This window comes from Planococcus citri, chromosome 3 (assembly GCF_950023065.1).
Source record: "Planococcus citri chromosome 3, ihPlaCitr1.1, whole genome shotgun sequence".
NCBI classification, from domain to species: Eukaryota; Metazoa; Arthropoda; class Insecta; order Hemiptera; family Pseudococcidae; genus Planococcus; species Planococcus citri.
In genome coordinates this window covers 66558865-66578424 of record NC_088679.1, presented here as the reverse complement: position 1 = coordinate 66578424, position 19560 = coordinate 66558865, and the positions used below count along the sequence as shown (strand labels likewise).

The 19560-nt window shown below is 34.4% G+C and overlaps 1 protein-coding gene across 1 annotated transcript in view; it reads right to left on the bottom strand.

The window, feature by feature from the left end:
* LOC135838360 (ATP-binding cassette subfamily G member 4-like) overlaps positions 1-19560 on the bottom strand; it is a 93398-nt gene that overhangs the window by 45663 nt on the left and 28175 nt on the right. Inside the window, exon 2 of the mRNA XM_065353953.1 lies at positions 7337-8104. Within this exon, the coding sequence (XP_065210025.1) occupies positions 7337-7691 (355 nt within the window). The 5' untranslated portion in view covers positions 7692-8104. The remainder of the gene's footprint in view (positions 1-7336; positions 8105-19560) is intronic.

The window sequence follows — 19560 nt, the reverse complement described above, 5'->3', positions numbered from 1 at the left end:
ATTTACCACGGGTCTTCTTATCAATTACACAGAGCATAGTTCGAGATTTTATTTAGAATGCGCCAATTTAATGCGAATTGTTCGATCGATAATTATTGACAGAGACTGCGATAATGAATTCAAGGTTGATAATTACCTACTCGTACGCATTTGAAGTTCATTTACATAGTTTTTACAACTATTTTTCAAACGAGAATACAGAGATAGGCAATAATACGGAACGGGCACGTGATCTTGAAAAAACCCAATCGAGAAGAGATAGTGAAACAAGGGCTAAATTGTGTAATTTGATTGTTCCAAGATTGATTTGGGTTCACGTTCGTTTGAAATGTCGATAGTAAATTTTCAGGAATTGAAAAATTTCGCGGTCTTACCCCTCCCTTCCTTCATCAGTATAAAAATATTTCAGTATATAGGTAAAAATAAGTTTCGTATTATTGTCAGCACCATCTCTTACATTAAAATATAATATCAAACAACCTGAACATCCCTTCCCCCTTGTCATCTCCAACCATTAAAAATAGCCACACGATGTTCGTCTATTTGCACTACAACACTACGATAGAAAACAAAATCCAATCATCGATCGAATTTTACCTATACCGGTTTTCAGAAATCAACAATATTCACAAAATCTTGGCATCTTTTCTTTTCAGTTTCACAATCGTCTACTCGGGCAATGATTAGCTAAAGGCACGAATTGCATAAAAAAGTCAAAAAAAAAATTGTTCGAGTAATCTATATTTAGCTGAACAGTGAAAGTAGACTGATAATGCATAGAAAAGTTAACCTTGGAATTAGTAAAGATTACATATGCATCAAAACTTTACATCAGGTATGCGTGATTTTCGTATTTTAATCAATTTCAAACCGGCTTCTTCTCTAGTTCTAAATGGATCTCTCATCTCACACCTCACCTCACTCGAGAAATACCGACGTAATAATTCAAGTTCGCAGATTGAGATATCTATAAACCTTCGTTTACTTAACTGCAGGTTAAAGTAAGGGAAAAATTGTAAAAAATGTTCAAAATATAGGCAAGGTGGGTGTAGTTGACGAAGACTTGATAAGAGGTTTCAAGTAAAATTTTTGTTTACACCGGAAATTGTTATAATCAGCGATAATTGCTTTGGCGAATCAAATTAAAGGTCTAAACGCGCAATTACATTTCAATAACTAATCGTAACTGAGTAAGTAGGTACCTACGTTATTCGATAAACATTTCTACCATCAAGTCGATTTGAATAATGAAATGGGAGCTAGCAGGTTTATGAAGTTGAGCTCATGAGATGATCCCTTGAAAAATAAGTATGTGGGCAAATTTTCGAAGCGCTTGTAAAATTGTATCCCAGAAAAAAAATCAAAAAAACTATCTACCGAAAAAAAAATTAAATAAGGACTTATCTAACATTTTTTTTTTTAAATTAAGAAGATACTCATCAGCAAGATCTAGGGAATTAATAATTAAATTTACAGCAATTTTAAGCAAATTTTTACAATTCCAAAAGTCATTCTTCAAAAAATAAAAATAAAATAAAAAATCACAGAAAGAGAAAAATTTATTAAGCTTGAAAATATAGAGTAGATTGATTTTCAATTTTTTCAAAAATTTCAGAATCGTGCAAAAATTGTGGTCGAAAGATCTTATGATAAAATATGAGTTATCATAGTCGATCTTCGATCTTCAACCTCTCCATCCACCATTTTTTACATCTTTAGAAAATACTCATTATCTGACCATCCATTTCACTCACATTTTTCAAAATTTTAAAAACAACTACATATTTCTATCGAAATCGATTCAACCCTCCTTTTTCGCGAGTGAGTGGGAAAAAAAAGGTCAGGTTGCATGAAAAATTGATTTTTTTTTTCAAATTTTGAGCCGGACGATGCTAAATTGGAAAAACATGGAAAATATACCTATCATCAGTAAAAATTCCGGGAGCCAAAGTGTATTTTTCAATTTTTTGCTGGAAAGAGTCCAACTTTTCGAGGGTTGTGTGAAAAAGGATTCTGAAAAATTCAAGAATAAGGAGTACCCAAGGGTAAATCTTGAAGCTTTCCAACTCCATTGGGTAAAATTCCTGTGAAAATTTCAACTTCCAATAAATCTGCTGAAAACACCAAAATTGCTATAAACAGTGAAAAACGTTTACAATCAATTTAGGGGAGAGGGAGGGGGTGATTGAATATGAGGTATACACAAAATTTGAACTGTTTGGGTCTATTTGGGAGAATGTTGGTTTTTTCCTATATTTTTGGCCCGAACCTGATTTTCGAAGCTTCGCAAGAAATCGAAAAATATGACAGGTATATTTTTACACGCTCTTCCCATATTTTAGCTTAGTCTGGCTCAAAACTTTGAAAAAATATAAATTAAATTTTTCATGCAATCTAAAAACTCTTTCTTTGCCCACAAAAAAGAGGTTTGAATCCCTGGAAGCTGCAGAATGGCTCACAAAACTGCTTCATGCATGGGGATTGCATTGAAGTGGTTCACCGTGTTCAAAAAATATGCAAGTTACTTCTAGAAAAATTTTAAAACCATTCTCAAAACTGCTTTTTTGAATTTTTCAAATTTTCAAAAATTTGTCAAAAATTCAAAAATGAATTTCACCACCAGGATAAAACTAAAGGAGGGGAGAGGTGAACCACCCCACCACAAAGTCGTCAAATTTTGAAAGGTGGCAAATTGCGGCAAAGTTGGCAGCAGATTTTGATAAAACTGGAAAATTTCGACTGTCGACAAATTAAGTAAAAATTTTTTTAGATTTTATAAAGAAAATATTTTGCTGACTTTTTTGGAACTTGAATTACCTACATATACAATGTAGTTTTCTGTTTTTGAATTTCTGCACTAGGAAAAGGCCTGTTCAATAAGTACATATTACTTATTACTTACTTAACTAACTTTCAAAAATGCCAAATGTGGAGAAATTGACTTCTTGTAAAAAAAAATACCTAATATGTACTTTACTTCTTGAATTATAAATTTTCAAAAACTTCGACACTCATCGCTTGGCTCAAGCCTGTTAGTTTTTCTTTGTCAAAATCAAACTTTCTAAAAATCCATCAATTCATCTTAAAAAGATGTTAAAATCAAAAAATGAACTTGCATAAAAAATAAACGTTTTTTTTACTTCTGTAAAGCTCAAATTTTCAAAAGCTTTTGCCCTCACTTCCTTCGAGCTTGTTTGCTTTTCTTTTCCAAAGTTGGAGTTTCGAAATAAAAACCATAATTTAATTTAAATCCTAAAATTTAGAAACCCTTATACGAAAAAACATTGAAAAAATACGATTTACACAAATACAAAAATTGATAAATACTCGTAGTACGTCAAAAAAAAACACAAAAAACAAACAATTCATTTACTGCTCAGTGTAGTGCTTTTTTGGGCAAAAGGAGGATGGAAGTAGTTTTGAGGATCAAAAATTTCACTACAGAGTTTTTATATAAATGCACTTTTGGGCAGTTTAAGCGACAAGTAAGCTTGTTTGACAGTTATTTTTGGCAAAAAAAACAGATTTTTTGATAGTTTCGATGAAAAGCAAGATCTTTTTGGTGGGTTTGAACAATAAAGTAGACCTTGTTCATTCGCTTGTTCGCAATTTTGCCAAAAAAAACAAACAAAAAAAAACAGTAGAACTTTCTATCAATTACAAAAAAACGTGAAAGAAAATTTTTCTCAAAAAATAGAAAATTTGACGATTTTTGGCAGTTTTGTAAAAAACAAAGTTTATTTTGGTAATTCTGGAAAAAAGAAGCACTTTTTGACAATTTTTGAAAATTTTGACCAAAAAACCAAAATTTTAAATTTTGACCAAAAAATCAAAATTTTAAATTTTTACCAAAAAACAACATTTTTTTACAATTTTTAGAAATTTTCTGCAAGCAAATCAAATTTTTTTGGAAAGAGAAACATATATTTGAATTCAACTTGAAAAAAGAGATTTTTCAAAAAATAGAGGACTTCCCATTCGTAAAATTTATTGGGAAATTTTTTTTGGCGGGGAATCATTTATTTTTCCAGGCAATTATTTTTTTGGAGATCAAAATTCTATGTGAACGTGGGTTACATTTCTTTCGTCATCACATGAAATCGAATTGTCGTTCGTATTACCTATTTACCTAAATTGTCGTGCTGAACTATCGTTAACAAATTGTCGTTGAAATACCCTATTTTGTCATTCGAATGTCCTGTCGTTCGAATCACTTTTTCTGTCGTCCCAATACATTGTGCTTTCAACTATCAAACTACGAATTTTTGTAAGCTTTTGCTCTCACTACACTCGAGCTAATTTGTTTCTCTTTTACAAAATGAAAAATTCCATGTTTAAGGGTTCTGAAAATTGAACAGGGAAAATGAAATTTTTTTATAAGTCATGATAGGCTGTACAGTGGGCTGTGTGAGCACCCTCAAAACGCCTGTAATTCAAAAACATACAATGAATCCTAAAACAATGGTGCAATAATATCCTCCCTTATGTTTTTGAGGTCGCAGAATACGAATTTGACAATATTTTTTTTGTAGAGGCGAGGGGTGAGGGGGTGAAGGGGGTGAAAAATTCAAAATTTGACTATACTAATGTGTGATATGTCGAAATGTATGTTTTTGAGGGTGTAGATCACGAATCTGACAATATTTTTTTCGTAGGGGTGAATAGTGGGGGATGAAGAGGGTGAAAACGGTGAAAAATTCAAAATTTGACCATAATGATGTGAGATATGTCAAAATGTACGTTTTCCAAGGTGAAGGAAGGGTGAAGGGTGGGGGATGAAGAATTTTATGTTGATGAGCCGTCAAAGTCCCAGTAACAAAAAATTTGTAACATTTTGACAAAATTCTGTATGATTTTTCACTACAATTGACTGTGGAGGTCGTTGGGTCACTTTCGGTCAAAAATGGCAATTGACATCTTGAAATACACTATCTCAAGTATTACCAGCCACTGGAATTTCCCGTGAGTCTACGTGAGAAAATTAAGATGAATGTTATCTCTATAATCACTTTATAAAAACTAAAATCCAGTAAATTGATGAAAAGAACTTACTTTCAGTTGAATTATTCATATGTACTTGGCACATTTCGACATATCACACATCATTATAGTCAAATTTTGAATTTTCACCGTTTCTACCCCCTTCATCCCCCACCATTCACCCCTACGAAAAAAATATTGTCAGATTCGTGATCTACATCCTCAAAAACATACATTTCGACATATCACACATCATTATTGTCAAATTTTGAATTTTTCACCCCCTTCACCCCCTCACTCCTACAAAAAAAATATTGTCAAATTCGTATTCTGCGACCCCAAAAACATAAGGGAGGATATTATTGCACCATTATTTTAGGATTCATTGTAAGTTTTTGAATTAGGTACAGGCGTTTTGAGGGTGCTCACAGCCCACTGTGGGCTGTAAGAAGATCTACCCTAATGTGAGTTGGCCGAAATTTTTCGTTTACTCGGAAAAATTGGTATTTTTTTTCTCAAATCATTTGGCAAATTTTTGTTTGCACCGCCCCCTCCAAAAAAAAAACATTTAGTTTTGTCCCTGTTTAAAATATAAAAGTTTGGTTACAGTATTTTCAAGACATGCTGTTTATATTTAGTTTGATTTCGTTAAATTCGGAGAGGGCGAATTCAAAAGATTTTTATGGCAGCCAGAAGGGCTGTTAAAACCCTAACTTAATTGTCTAACGAAATTTTCGTTGAAAAAACAAACAAACAAACGAGCAAATAAACAAACAAACTCGCAAGGTAGCTATATAAGCACGTGCTAGGAACACAATTTTTTCGTCACGAAACGAGAATACGTCTATAGGTAGGTATCATTTTCGTATTCGTAATCGATGGTCAGCCACCTTTCGCTAATTAATCTCGATGTTTTAACCTTGATTTGGATAACCATATCGATCGATGTTCATGTCCATTTGGCAATCTTATCAATGCATACACGGTAGGGTAGGTAGGTGGGTAGAGGTACCCAGCAAACTATGAACTTGTACATTTATAGTGAATTCCGTCACACGGTTACGCACTCTTACTCTTTTATATGTACTTAGGTATACCGTAAACGGGGGCTATTCGGGAATCTAGGGGCTATTCGGGAAATGCTCATTTATCTCTCACTGTTCCCACCATGAAAGTGCTAACGGCCGTTTTAAGGTTTCATTTACTTGCCTACACTGTAACAAACGTTTTGCACTCCCTGGACATGTTCGGTGCCGAAACACAGGAGTATGAGGCTAAAAAGAAAAAATGTAGTTTTTTGACAAAGTGAAATTTATTACTAAAAGTGTTTGGCTAAGTATTGAAACCTGGACGCAAAAAATTCCATAAAAATTGTTTCTTGTGTAAAATTTAGTCAGGAATCGAATGCCGTATTCGTCTTATCGAATTTCTCTAACGATTGCCTAGCAATTTCAGAAAATACAGTTAGGGGCTATTCGGGAAACCTTATTTTTCTCTCTTTGTGGTAGCACTGTTCAAAGCAGATGAGCGCCAACTGCCGTTTCAAGGTTGCGTTTCCTAGCCAACACTGTAACAAACGTTTTGCACTCCCATAACGTCTGCAAAATCAAAAAGAAAAAAAAGTGCTGTTTTTTGGCAATGTGAAATTTTATTTTTTTAAGTGCTTAGCAGAGTACTGAAACCTTGGCGCTAAAAATTAAGTAAAGATCGTTTCTAATGTAAAATTTAGTCAGGAATCGAATGCTGTATTCATTTCGTCGATATCTTTAATGCTTGTCTGTTTTTCCCGAATAGCCCCATTTGCGGGAAATTGACCCTGCTTTTTTGAAAAATTCCAGGATTTTTTTGAGAGGGGGTAAACATTTGGTATGAATGGATAATGATAGAGGAAGGTTCAGAGAATAAAATGAGACCTTAACCAGCTCTGTAGGTGTTATAGTTCACGATCCATAATGCAAAAAGTGCAAAAAATTTCCCGAATAGCCCCTGTTTACGGTACCTATCTATCTATCTCTAGACAAACACTCTACGTCATCGTTTCAAACAACAAAAAAAAAAAAATTACAACATTCGCGATTCGATTACTTTCACTCACATCATCAATCGTCGTATTCTGTTTTTCGTCCTTTGGCGTTCACGAGAAAATAAAGGCATCCGTCCAATTTGGCAAATTACGCGTTAATTTCGCAATACCCAAGTTGCATACGAACTTTCACCATACTTATATACGCAGTAGATATAGATACATCTAGCTGCCAGTCCCAGCTTTAGTTCTACACATACCTTACAGTATCTACCCGTGCTTGTACGAGATGGTTAAGTCTAAAAAAGGACATAACTAGGTATAGGTACTCACCCGAAGCAGTCTTCACCGTATAAACCAAATCGTGGAATTCGATATCGACAGCGGGTCTTTTAACCTTATGGGTGATGGTTTTAAGCTTGATTTCAGTCGGTATCCGAGTAATGGGTCGTTTAACTCGACCCTTCGGAGATGCCGGCGGACTTTCGGGTCCATCTTCTTCCGGAATAAGCTCGACTCTCCGGTCATTTCCATTTTCGACCACGACGTCGGAAAAAGTCACCGTACTTTGGCGTCGGATCTGCTTAGCGATCGAGCTGCTAATCTTGGTGCCATCTTCGGTAGCAGCAGCCGCCAAAGCAGCAGTAATCCGGTCGTCGGATTTGAGTAATTTTTCGACTTGCTCCATAACATGTGCGTGCGTCAGCCGTCAGCGCGTCTCGTCGCGTCGTCGCTCGCCGCAGACTCGATATTTCGTCTTATTCAAGGTCGTCGTCGCGATCAACGTAAACTGGTTTCACTCTCTCGACTGTTCCTTTCGGTTTCGACGCGGTTTTTTTTTGACGATTTGATTTGTTTTTATTCAAACAATACTATATACATAAACATTGTAAGACATCTCTGGCGTTCATATATCTAGTATACGTAAGCACAACACTCGGACTTGGCCACACCGCACGTCACCGCGACCACGGATCAGTCTACCAGTTGACCAGGTGAACAGACGCGAACACAATACACCTGCAGATGGAAACTTTCACATAATCTCCGGCGCGGCGCACTGTACCACGTGCTTTTCGTAGCGTTATTATAGAGGTCTACCTGTAACCACAAAAGAGAAGAAAATTAAACGCTTTAACGTCTTTATTGTACATAAATTGTCTCGTTTTACGTAATAACGTAATAATGAACGAATGGTCGACGACGACGACGACGTCAACCATTCATCGTCAAGCATGCAGTTCCTTACATAGGTACGCGTATAATAGGTACCTATTTACTTTATTTATATGTACGCGTAAGTTTGACTTGAAGACTCAATGCACTTTCAAGGTGGCTTGAATCAGCTCTCAATTTTTTCCCATAAAAATATTTTTAGCAATTTTTCTCCTCGTGTTTTATCGCGTCCGTGACGATGAAAAGTTCAAGTTGCAAGTGTCAATGAATCTTCGAGTAAATATTTAATATTTATATATACATTTTTTTGTTTCGAAGGTTGCAAGAGATGATAACTACTGATCATACGATTCAGCTTATCTACAAAAAAAACCGACGCGATTAAGAGTCAAATACCTCTCATTGTCATATTGCTAGTAAAACAATCACTTTACAAGGCAAAGAGGCAATGACCTACTGATTTAGACACGATTCGAATAGATGAAGCATCAGGATGCTCAAATTCCAGTCTTTCATAGGGGTTTTTCCTCATTTTTTCTGTTTTCCTACACCAATTTTTCAAATTTGCTAGATCGTTTTTAAATATAGGTACTAACGAGGGTGGAATACTTTAAACGTCTCTAATGGCAAATTTTATTGATTCCTGAACTAGTTTTTGATTTTCCGAAAGTCCACTCGTACATAGGTGAATTCGAAGGAGGGACAGTTTTGGAGTGGATATTATTTTGGAAGATTGAATTTTCTCGCTCCCAATGGTGATTCTCTAGTTTCATTTCAAGAATTCTTTAATGTATAGGTATTTTATTTATACATATCAACATCTCAAAACAAACTCAGGAGGAGGTTAAATTCCCTGAAAAAAAAATTGAAATTTGACTTCGAAACCACAAAATATTTGGAAAACGTCCAAATCACCTGCTTTCACATTTTCGTACCATATCAGTATAAAATTAATTTGCCTCTTATCCTCCACTTTTTACAATTTAAAAATGTAGGTAGGTAAGTACCTGTCTTTAAAATAAAAAATACAATGCGAACCTTATGATTCTTTTTTTCAAAAGTTTGTTCCTTTTTTGAAAAAAAAAATACATAACATAAATATGTAGGAATAATGGGTCATTCCACATCAATTGGACCTCTAAGAAGTGCTAGGGGGGTTCGGCGATTTTTTTGAAATTTTTCCTGTGGAAAAACCTACCGAAGGGATGACCAATAGCGCAAATCGCAGCCCTCTAGCCCATTTTTAAAGGCAGCCAGGGGGTGTTAAAGTTTTCAGTGAAGCTAAAATTGAAATACTACTATAATACCACGAACAAAACTCGCGAACCATTTTCTAACATCTTTATTACACGACGTCTATATACATACTATGTACAAGAAATACAAAACCGCGAATACGGCAAAAACGACTAGAAAACTCTAGAAAAGATCTACGATATTAGTTTCTAGTAATTACGATAGATAGCCTAAATAGCTATATCCCAACATTCCCCCCTAATTATAGAAACTAATTAAAATTAAGGAACACATTCCACCTAAAAATAGGCTAAAAATTAATTAAAAATAATACACAGGTACCTAAACACAAAATGAAAAAGTACCGAGAGAAAGAAACAACCTAGTACTCACTAGTTACGAGCTAAGTAGAGGTAAATATACCATAATCCACTAAGCTGAATTAAAAAAAACGACTATCATAAAACACCATATCTATCTACTTCTATGAAAACAAAACTGAATAAAAATATCAAAACGAACACTAAAATGATCGAAAACGTATCTAAATCTAATACAATAAGATCACAATTACCAATTAATTGATCACACATACGAGAAATATACGATCACTTCGAATAAAATAAACATAATAAGAAATCAACAAACTTGAATAGAACTACGTTGATATTTAAACTTTTCACTACCCAAACCTTTCGTTAAAATATCAGCTTTCTGATCGTCAGTGCTGATGTAATGAATATCAATCAATTTTTGATCGTACATCTCTTTAGCATAATATTTTCGTAGATCAATATGCTTTGATCGTCTGGACGAAACACATGGATTCTTCGAAATACAAATCGTTGATCGATTGTCCACATACACTGGGACTGGAGTTTCAAAATCGACTTTGAGTTCTTTCAACAACCGAAACGTCCACGTAAGTTCTTTCAAACCTTCGCATAGGGCAATATACTCCGCTTCCGTTGAAGACAAAGATACAATATTCTGTTTACAAGTAAACCAAGTAATGACGTCGCCACTGATGGTTAATAGAACACCACTCGTTGATTTACCTCTATCGTTCGCGAAATCAGCATCAGTATACAAGCATACTTTATTTTCTTCCTTCGGATTCGCGCCGAATTTCAATGATAATTCCTTCGTGGTATTTAAATAGACGAGAATGCGTTGAGCATGCTTGAAATGAGTTGAATTATAACAACTCTGGAATCGACTGAGGTAATTTACGGCGAAAGATACGTCTGGTCTGGTCCATTTAGCAACGAAAAGTAAAGAACCGATTAACTCACGAAAAGGTAGCTTTGGATCGATCTTTTCAGCAGGTTCCAATGATAAACCCTTTTCAATTGGCGTGTATTTTGGTTTACATCCATCAAGACCAAACTGTTTCACTTTTTCGGTAATATAACGTGTTTGATTCAACACTAAACTCCGTTCTTCAACGTTTCTTCGAATTTCAACACCAAGAAATTTTTGAATTTCATCCAAATCTTTCATTTCAAACCGATTTTTCAACAATTCTTTGATATTATCAACCATCTCACGAGAAGCAGAAACGATTAAAATATCATCCACATAAACGAGTATATACGTATTACCTTTGTAATACAAACACGGATCATTACTTGATTGAGTGAAACCAATACTGATAAGAAAATCATGTAAGGTTCTATTCCAATACATCGGCGATTTACGTAACCCATAGATTGATCTTTTCAATTTCAAAACAAACGATTTATCTTTACTTTGAAAAGACTTACATTTCGGAGGTTCCATGTACACATGATCGTCTTCGTCTAGTTCTCCATGGAGAAACGCCGTTTGAACGTCCATATGATGGATATGGTACTGTTTACTATTCGCAACTGATAACAGGATTTTTAGAGTATCCATATTCGCTACTGGAGAATACTTATCTTCGTTCTCTGTTATCTCTTGCTGATCACCACGAGCGACTAACCTTGCGCGATATTCACCGTTGTCTTTAACACGATAGACCCAGTTGGATTTAATAACACGCTCATTTTTAGGTCTCCGAACCCATTCCCAGACGTGATGTTTTTCCATTTGGTTGATTTCCATCCGTCTGGCATTTTCCCACAGGTTTTCATCTTCGGGATGCGTAATTAACGCTTCGTTCGTATACATGATGATATTTTCGATACTATTTGGATCTACAGCTCTGGTGATTACTGGTTGAGTTGATGGCTCGTTGTAAAACTTTGTTTCATCGAAATCAACGTCACAGGCAGGAGAAACAGATTTATCATCAGGGTAATAAATACGATACCCATTGTTTACATAACCGACGAGATACCCTTTTCTGGCCTTTTCCTTTAGCTTTGTACGTTTCGCTTCAGGTATTTTCACGTATGCCGTACTGCCGAACACTCGAAGATTTTTAAGATTTGGCTTCTGTTTAAACCAAATTTCAGCTGGAGTTTTAGTATTGGTACTGGATAACGTACGGTTGTGTAGATAACATGCCGTTTTCAGAGCTTCCGGCCACAGGTACGTAGGTAACTCAGCTTCGAATAACATGGCTCGACATTTTTCGAATAAGGTTCGGTGCATTCGTTCCGCAGTGCCGTTTAGTTCAGGTGTATAAGGAATAGTGTAGTCCGGTGTAATTCCTTTTTCACTTAGGAATTCTTTGAAGGCATTCGAAGTGAATTCACCACCGTTATCAACTCTCAGTGTGACAATTTTTTCTGAGAATCTTGCAGTTGCAGCTGCTTCGAAGTGTTTGAAACATCGTAACGCTTCGTCTTTACTCGTCATAATATAACACGTAGTAAAATGAGAAAAACCATCGACTATTGTCAACACGTACTTCGCGTCATTTATGCCGACATCTAAAGGTCCAGCTACATCCATGTGAACAATATCGAGAATACGTTCAGCTGGTTTCCGTGTTGTATTATGAGGAACGCGTGTCTGTTTTGCTTTCTTACAGCTTTCACACTTTTCGTCGTCGCATTTTGAAGCTTCCATTCCATCCACCACTTTGGATGTTATCATTTTGTTTACAGTTGAGTAAGCAGGGTGGCCCAATCGACGATGCCACAATTCGAGTTGTTGATTGAGGAAACACTGCTCACCGGTAACGATTCGATACAGACCAAATTCCGTTGATTTAGCGATTAATTTCACAACGTTATTGTACAGAATCGATATTGTTCCAGCTTCGACACGAAATTTAGCTCCGTCTTCTTCCAAACGATAAAACGACACCAGATTTTTGCGTAATTTTGGCACAAATAAAGCGTTGCGTAATTTATGCCTGACAAGTTTACCATCGATATTACTCACGATCTGTACAGTGCCCATTGCAGTTCCGAGTAACGTTCCTTCACCTGCTTGGCCGATGATGACTGGTTCATCGAGGGTTTTCAGATCGAGGAAGTACTTTTTATTATTGAACATGCATCGAGTTGCTCCAGAATCAAGATAAATCGTATCGTCGTTGGGTTGTAGTTGATGATCGGTAGTCTGTGATTGAAGGGCGTATTCCGAACATTCAATTAGATTTGAATCTTCTTTAGCGTCTCCCTTTCCTCTACCAGAACCAGACTTTTCCGACGATGATTGATTCGAATAATTTTTATTACTCCTTCGTTGATTTGATTTTTCGTGATTGGAGTTTGAATGCTTGTTTTCAGGACGATAATTCGATTTTTCGTGCTGAGATGACAAATTCTGACTCGAATTTGAAGAGTTTTTCTTCACCCAGCATTCTGAACGATTATGCCCGCGCTTTCCACAGTTGTGGCATCGGTATGGGAAATTCGAATTTGAATTACTTCGCGCATTGGAACTGTTGGAGTTGGAAAAATTAGCGCTTTCCGGATGCATATTTCCAGTACTGGTACTGCTTTTCTCACGTAGCTTAATTTCGTGATCCAACATCCGCGTTTTCACAAATTCCAACGTTACCTTCTTTTCATCGTCATAACTTAGGGTCTCCATACTCGCAATAACCGTTTCGTAGCTATCCGGCATTGTCAAAAATAAGTGACATACAGCATCGATCTCATCCATCCGACCACCAGCCATACATAGTTGACTAACGATAGCATCAAATTTGGCGAAATGAGCATTAAGGCTGGTTCCTTCTTTATATTTCAAAAGAAGTAATTTCTTTCTGCACAAAATTTGCTGCACAATACTTTTACGTTGAAACACTTTGTGTAACGATTCCCACATTTCACGTGCGGTACTTTTACCTTGGATGTATTGTAGATGGCTGTCAGCGATGTGCCGGATGATGATAGATTTTGCTTTATTGTTTCGACGCTTCCAGGAATCATATTCCTCGTATAAATTGGGATCTTGAGCTTGATCTCTAGTTTTCTTTTTATTCCCCGTTCGGTGATTAACAGGCGTGTCTTCCGTCAATACTTCGAGCACGTCTTCTTCATCAAGCACAGCGGTTACTCTTAACTTCCACGTGGAGAAGTTGTTCCCATCGAACGGTTTAATATTTTGCACGTATCCTGGAAAATTTTTTTCTTTCACTTCCATTTTTCCGGATTTTCCGCGCACAGAACGAAATTTTTACTTTAACGAACACAGATTGGCAGATATAAGCTCTGCTACCATGAAATACTACTATAATACCACGAACAAAACTCGCGAACCATTTTCTAACATCTTTATTACACGACGTCTATATACATACTATGTACAAGAAATACAAAACCGCGAATACGGCAAAAACGACTAGAAAACTCTAGAAAAGATCTACGATATTAGTTTCTAGTAATTACGATAGATAGCCTAAATAGCTATATCCCAACAAAAATATCATCCATTTCAGCAGAGGATTACTCGATAACCGCGATACCTACCAAAATGGAACTTTTTTCAGTATAGTTAGGGGTTTTGAAAGGATTTTTGGTCATATCATAAAAATCAGTGTTGCCACTTTTTTTCAAACAAAAAATTAGCTCAAAAAGTTTTGAAACGTAGTTTTCACATTGTTCCGACTCTCAAAAATTCTAAAAAAAATATATCATGGACAACTTTTCATGCTGAACGACATATTAAAAAATGAAAATGGTGACATGTTGCCAAATTGATTTAAAAAAATTTTAAAGTTTGCGAAAAAATGCGATTTTTTAATTTAAAACATGAAAAAAAGTTTTGATAGGTGAAGTTGACACATTTGACCCCTATTTTTACGTATCTGTTGAAAAAGTTTAAAAAGCTCGCTCACTCGATGAAATGAACTCCTCACAAAAAAATCAAAATTCGAAAAAATTCAATTTTCAATTTCAAACATCAAAAAGAGTTTAAATTGATTCAGTTGTCTTATTTTGACCTCTTTCTGACGTATTTCATGAAAAAGTTGATAAAAATTTACACTCGCAACAAAAAAAATAAAAATTCGTTCATTTTTCCAATTTTTTCGAATTTTGATTTTTTATGTGAGGAGTTCATTTCATCGAGTGAAAGGGGTTTTTCAACTTTTTCAACAGATATGGAAAAATAGGGGTCAAATGGGTCAACTTCACCTCTCAAAACTTTTTTTCATGTTTTAAATAAAAAAATCACATTTTTTCACAAACTTAAAATTTTTTAAAATCAACTTTGCAACATGTTACCATCTCAATTTTGTAGTTCAGCATGAAAAGTTGTCCATAATATATTTTTTTCAGAATTTTTGAGAGTCGGAACAATGTGAAAACTACGTTTCGAAACTTTTTGAGCTGATTTTTTGTTTGAAAAAAAGTGGCAACACTGATTTTCATGATATCACCAAATAAAGCCTTTCAAAACCCCTAACTATGGGAAAATGTTCCATTTTGGTAGGTATCGCAGTTATCGAGTAATCCACTGCTGAAATGGATGATATTTTTGGTTCACTGAAAACTTTGACACCCCCTGGCTGTCTTTAAAAATGGGCTAGAGGGCTGCGATTTGCGCCATTGGTCATCCCTTCGGTAGTTCATTCCACAAGAAAAATTTCAAAAAAATCGCCGAACCCCTCTACCACTTCTTGGTCCAATTGACGTGGAATGACCCTAATGTAAAAATTCATTCAATAAAAGTTACAAAACATGAGAACTGGAACCCCTTTTTTGGATGGAAGAGAGTTGGAACCTCCCTCTTTATGTTTTTTTTTACATCTCCTGACGGAACTTAAAGGGCTACATATAAAAAAAAAATTTTGCAGCAAATTTAAACCCCCTTTTATTTTGGCAATTTTTACAAAAAAAAATGGTCTTTTTAAAAATTGTTACGAAAAGAGTAAAATCTATGTATTCGTATCTATTTTAATAAAACCTAAATTTTTTGTTTGAAGTCTCAACGAGCATCAAGAATTTTTGCCACAAAAAAGCAAGGTTTTCTATAAATTTTAGCAGTTATGGCAAAAAATCACTTTTTGGCAATCTTTGTTTAAAAAAACTAGTTTGTGGCAGTTTTTGACAAAAAAATGGATTCTTTTTATATCATGTGCAAAAAATTAAGATTTTTCGCAATTTTTCCACACAGGTGAGATTTTTTGGTAAGTAGGTAATTAAGATGTTGAAAAAATATATATATATTGCAATTTTATTGGTGAAACAGGCAGATTTTTTGCAACAAAAATGAATCACTTTATAGAATAAATTTTGGCCAAAAAAAGACTTTTAGGTACTGTAAGCTTGGCAAAAAATTTAACTTTCTGACAATTTTCGATAAAAATCATGATTTTTTTAATTTTCTTGACAATTTTTACAAAAAAAAAATGGGTCTTTTTTACAACATTTACAAAAAAGTAGTTTTTTTTTGCAATTTGAACGAAAAAAGTAAGATATAGGCAATTAGCATTTTAATTTAACCTGATTTTATTTTTATTTGAAATTCTGATAAATAGAAATTTTTTGCGACAAAGGAGCAAGCTTTTTAGGAAATTTTGGCATTTTTCATTTTTGGCAAAAAAATGAATTTCTAGCAATTTTGATTCATTTTAGCAATTTTCGACGAAAATGTGTCCGTTTTATACACAGTTTGTACAAAAAAGTAAGATTTTTCGCAACTTTGGCAAATAAGGTGGGATTTTGTGGTAGTTTTGGTACCTAAAAATTGATTTCTTTTTGCAATTCTGACAAAAGACTACCTTTAAATTTTGGCCGAAGACAAGTTTTTCTTTTTCTGCATTTTTGCAATACATACATTAATTACTTTATTTCATTTAACCTTCACTCCCCCCTTTCCAAAAATGATCAGTTTTGCATGAATTAGAAGGCTTCAGAAAGTTTTCGATTTTTTCCAGATTATTCCAAGTTGGTGCTTATTGGGCACCCTCTGGCCTCTAAGAAAATTGAAGTTGTTAAAGTGATATTCAAAGAGTTTCAGTTTGGGAAGTAAATTTTTGATCAAGAAAATCCCTGATTTTGAAGTGACATTTTCAAAATATCCTGAGATATTTTGTCGATTTTATCAAGAAGGCAGAATTTTCTGACCTTATTTCCATGTTTTCTAATTCAAAATTTTCTCGAGACTGTTGGACATTCTGAAAAAATAAACTACGAATTTAGTATTTAAGTAATACCAGAAGATGGAAATTCACATAAAATTCAGGTGTAGATTATATAATAGTCAGTTTTTGGAGAATTTTCGAAGGTAAAAATGTTTCTTCTTGCAGCATGACACGAATATACAAACTTGCAGATAATTAATTATACTAACCAGACAAAGCTAACTCGAAATCGCATGCAAACCAAAATTTCAGGTAATAAGGCGTATTTCTCGATTTTTAGTCTACATATTTTTCAAAAGTCAAATTTGAGTCAAAATTTGGAATTTTAAAAATACTTATAGCTATAGAGACTTCGGAACTACTCAAAACTGAACGAAATAGCTTCCAATCAAAATTTCAGCTTCTATGTTAATGTTCTGAAATTTTTATTTCATTTTTATTTTTGACCCAAATTTGATTTTTTTTTTAAATTCACCAGAAATCCAAAATTATACTTCAGCTTCTGAATTTTGACTAATGACGAATTTTTTTTGCACGTTCTTTCAATTTAACGTTTTTCAGCTCGAAAATTTTCTTGCAAGTTGGGATGCTCATAGCTAATCAAAAATCATAATTGGTCAAATCAATAAAATTTTTGACTGAAAACCCCACCATGAAATTTTAAAATCAGAATACGTTTGGAAAGTTCCTGCATCTAAATAGAATGCAGGCGAAAAGGTAATTCTGTGAAAGAATAAGTTTTTTTTTTCGTCTATTATTCACGACGATCCAACATTAGGTACATGCCTTATTAGCTGACTGTCTATGAGAGGTATATAGGTAACAAACCATGACATTATTATATTAGGTAACAATACCTTCGTGCAAAAAAAAGTACTTGCTCGTTATATTCAATCATAAACATCAACCGATTGGTTGCGACTTCCGTATAACAGGTTTTTTTTTTCGACAGTGACAAAATTTGCCTTGCAGTTTAATGATGTACCTAGGCTACCTACTTTACAACCTACCTACCTAAACCTATGTCTACCAATTTTCACAAACAGTGAAATGTTAAATGATATAGATATCTACTGGCACATTTGTGTGTGTTTGCTAAAATCAAAAATCACATCAATTCCCACCGATGTTTTTTTTTTTTTTTTTTAATAAGTACTTACCTACGAGTAATTGCAAATTTTTCATAAACAGGTAGGTACCTATGATTAGTCCAATAAGAGAGTATTAGGTACCTACTTATAATAATTAGGTAACAATTTCAACTTTTTTTCACAAAGAAAAGTATAATGAAATGAACCGAAAATTCAGGTTAACTCGACCACATTATACTTTTTTAATTAAGGTATTCGCGATTTTTCGCAAAACAAAACCTATGTCGAGGAAATTACTATTTTGCGATGTTTACGTAATTTTTTTTAATTTGTAGCTACTTTTTTTCGGTAATTAATAACCTTGAAATTAAAAATATCGTCGATCAAAATTATTGATTATGTGTGTTAATTTTGTTGATATGCCCACAGGTGAGCATATTATAGTTTTAATTCTTTATTTCCAAAGCCATTTTTTTGTTGCTGAAATTTTGAATAGAACAATCGATCATTTTCATGTATTTTTGATCACCTTTTTCGCACATAAGAACACCTTTTACTTGCACGAAGCTTATGTTGCATCTAAAAATTAGCAACAAACTGAGATTTCGAGAGATGAATTTCATTTTTTGAATTTTGGCGTGTTGATCCAATTTTCATTTTGAAAAATTGTCAAATGGTAACAGTTTCGAACTGTTCTGGAGCCTCAAGTGGACTTTCGGATTCATCAGTTTTTGAAAAAAAAAAAAAAAAAAACGCTGGAACGGTTCGAAATCGTCATCAATTGACTTGAGAGGTTGAAAAGTAGAATATCTATAAATCAAATTCGAACTTCCTGGGTCAATTTGCTGAAATTTTGATTTTTTTCAATTTTTCGACCCCAATTTGAATTTTTAAAAATTCGTCAAAAATCCACAAATTAATTCCAGCGCCTGAAATTTTGATTGGTGGTATATTTTGAGATCCTCTTTCGACCCTTTTTATTTCGGTTTGGAAATTTTGGTGCCCATTGATTTTGGTCGAAAAAATGCACTCCAAGTTTCCGCCTGGAAATCGATTCAGATGTAGATAAATTCTTCAAACAGGTCGAAAATAAATCACAACTCCATTTTTAGCTGCCCATATTAATATTCGAGTCTTCAAATTCGTCAGAAATCGAAAATCACGCTCGAGGCGCCAGATCTGCTATAGAAATGCTGAAATTCAGTATGATGAGGGGCGGGGGAGGAGTTTTTCCATCATTTTTATTGAATAAGAATTTTTTTAAAAACATGAATGGCTGAAAGAATTAGAAAAAATTCGCCAAAAATCGAAAAACCAATTTTGGCAGTACGAATTTTGATTATGGGGGTTTCAGACTACGACTGGTATGTATGCACTTTTACAAAAACTAAATCTGAGGTATAGGTACAGCTTCTGACACCTGATGAGGTCCCTTTTATGAGGGTCCACAAGGCTTTTATGAGGGACGTGATGAGGTCTCATCTTTAGACTCAATCCTATAAACTATGCGTACGCAGTATTGTAAAATAATTCGCATGTACGTCTATACACGTACTCTACCTAATCGAAAGGGTAATATG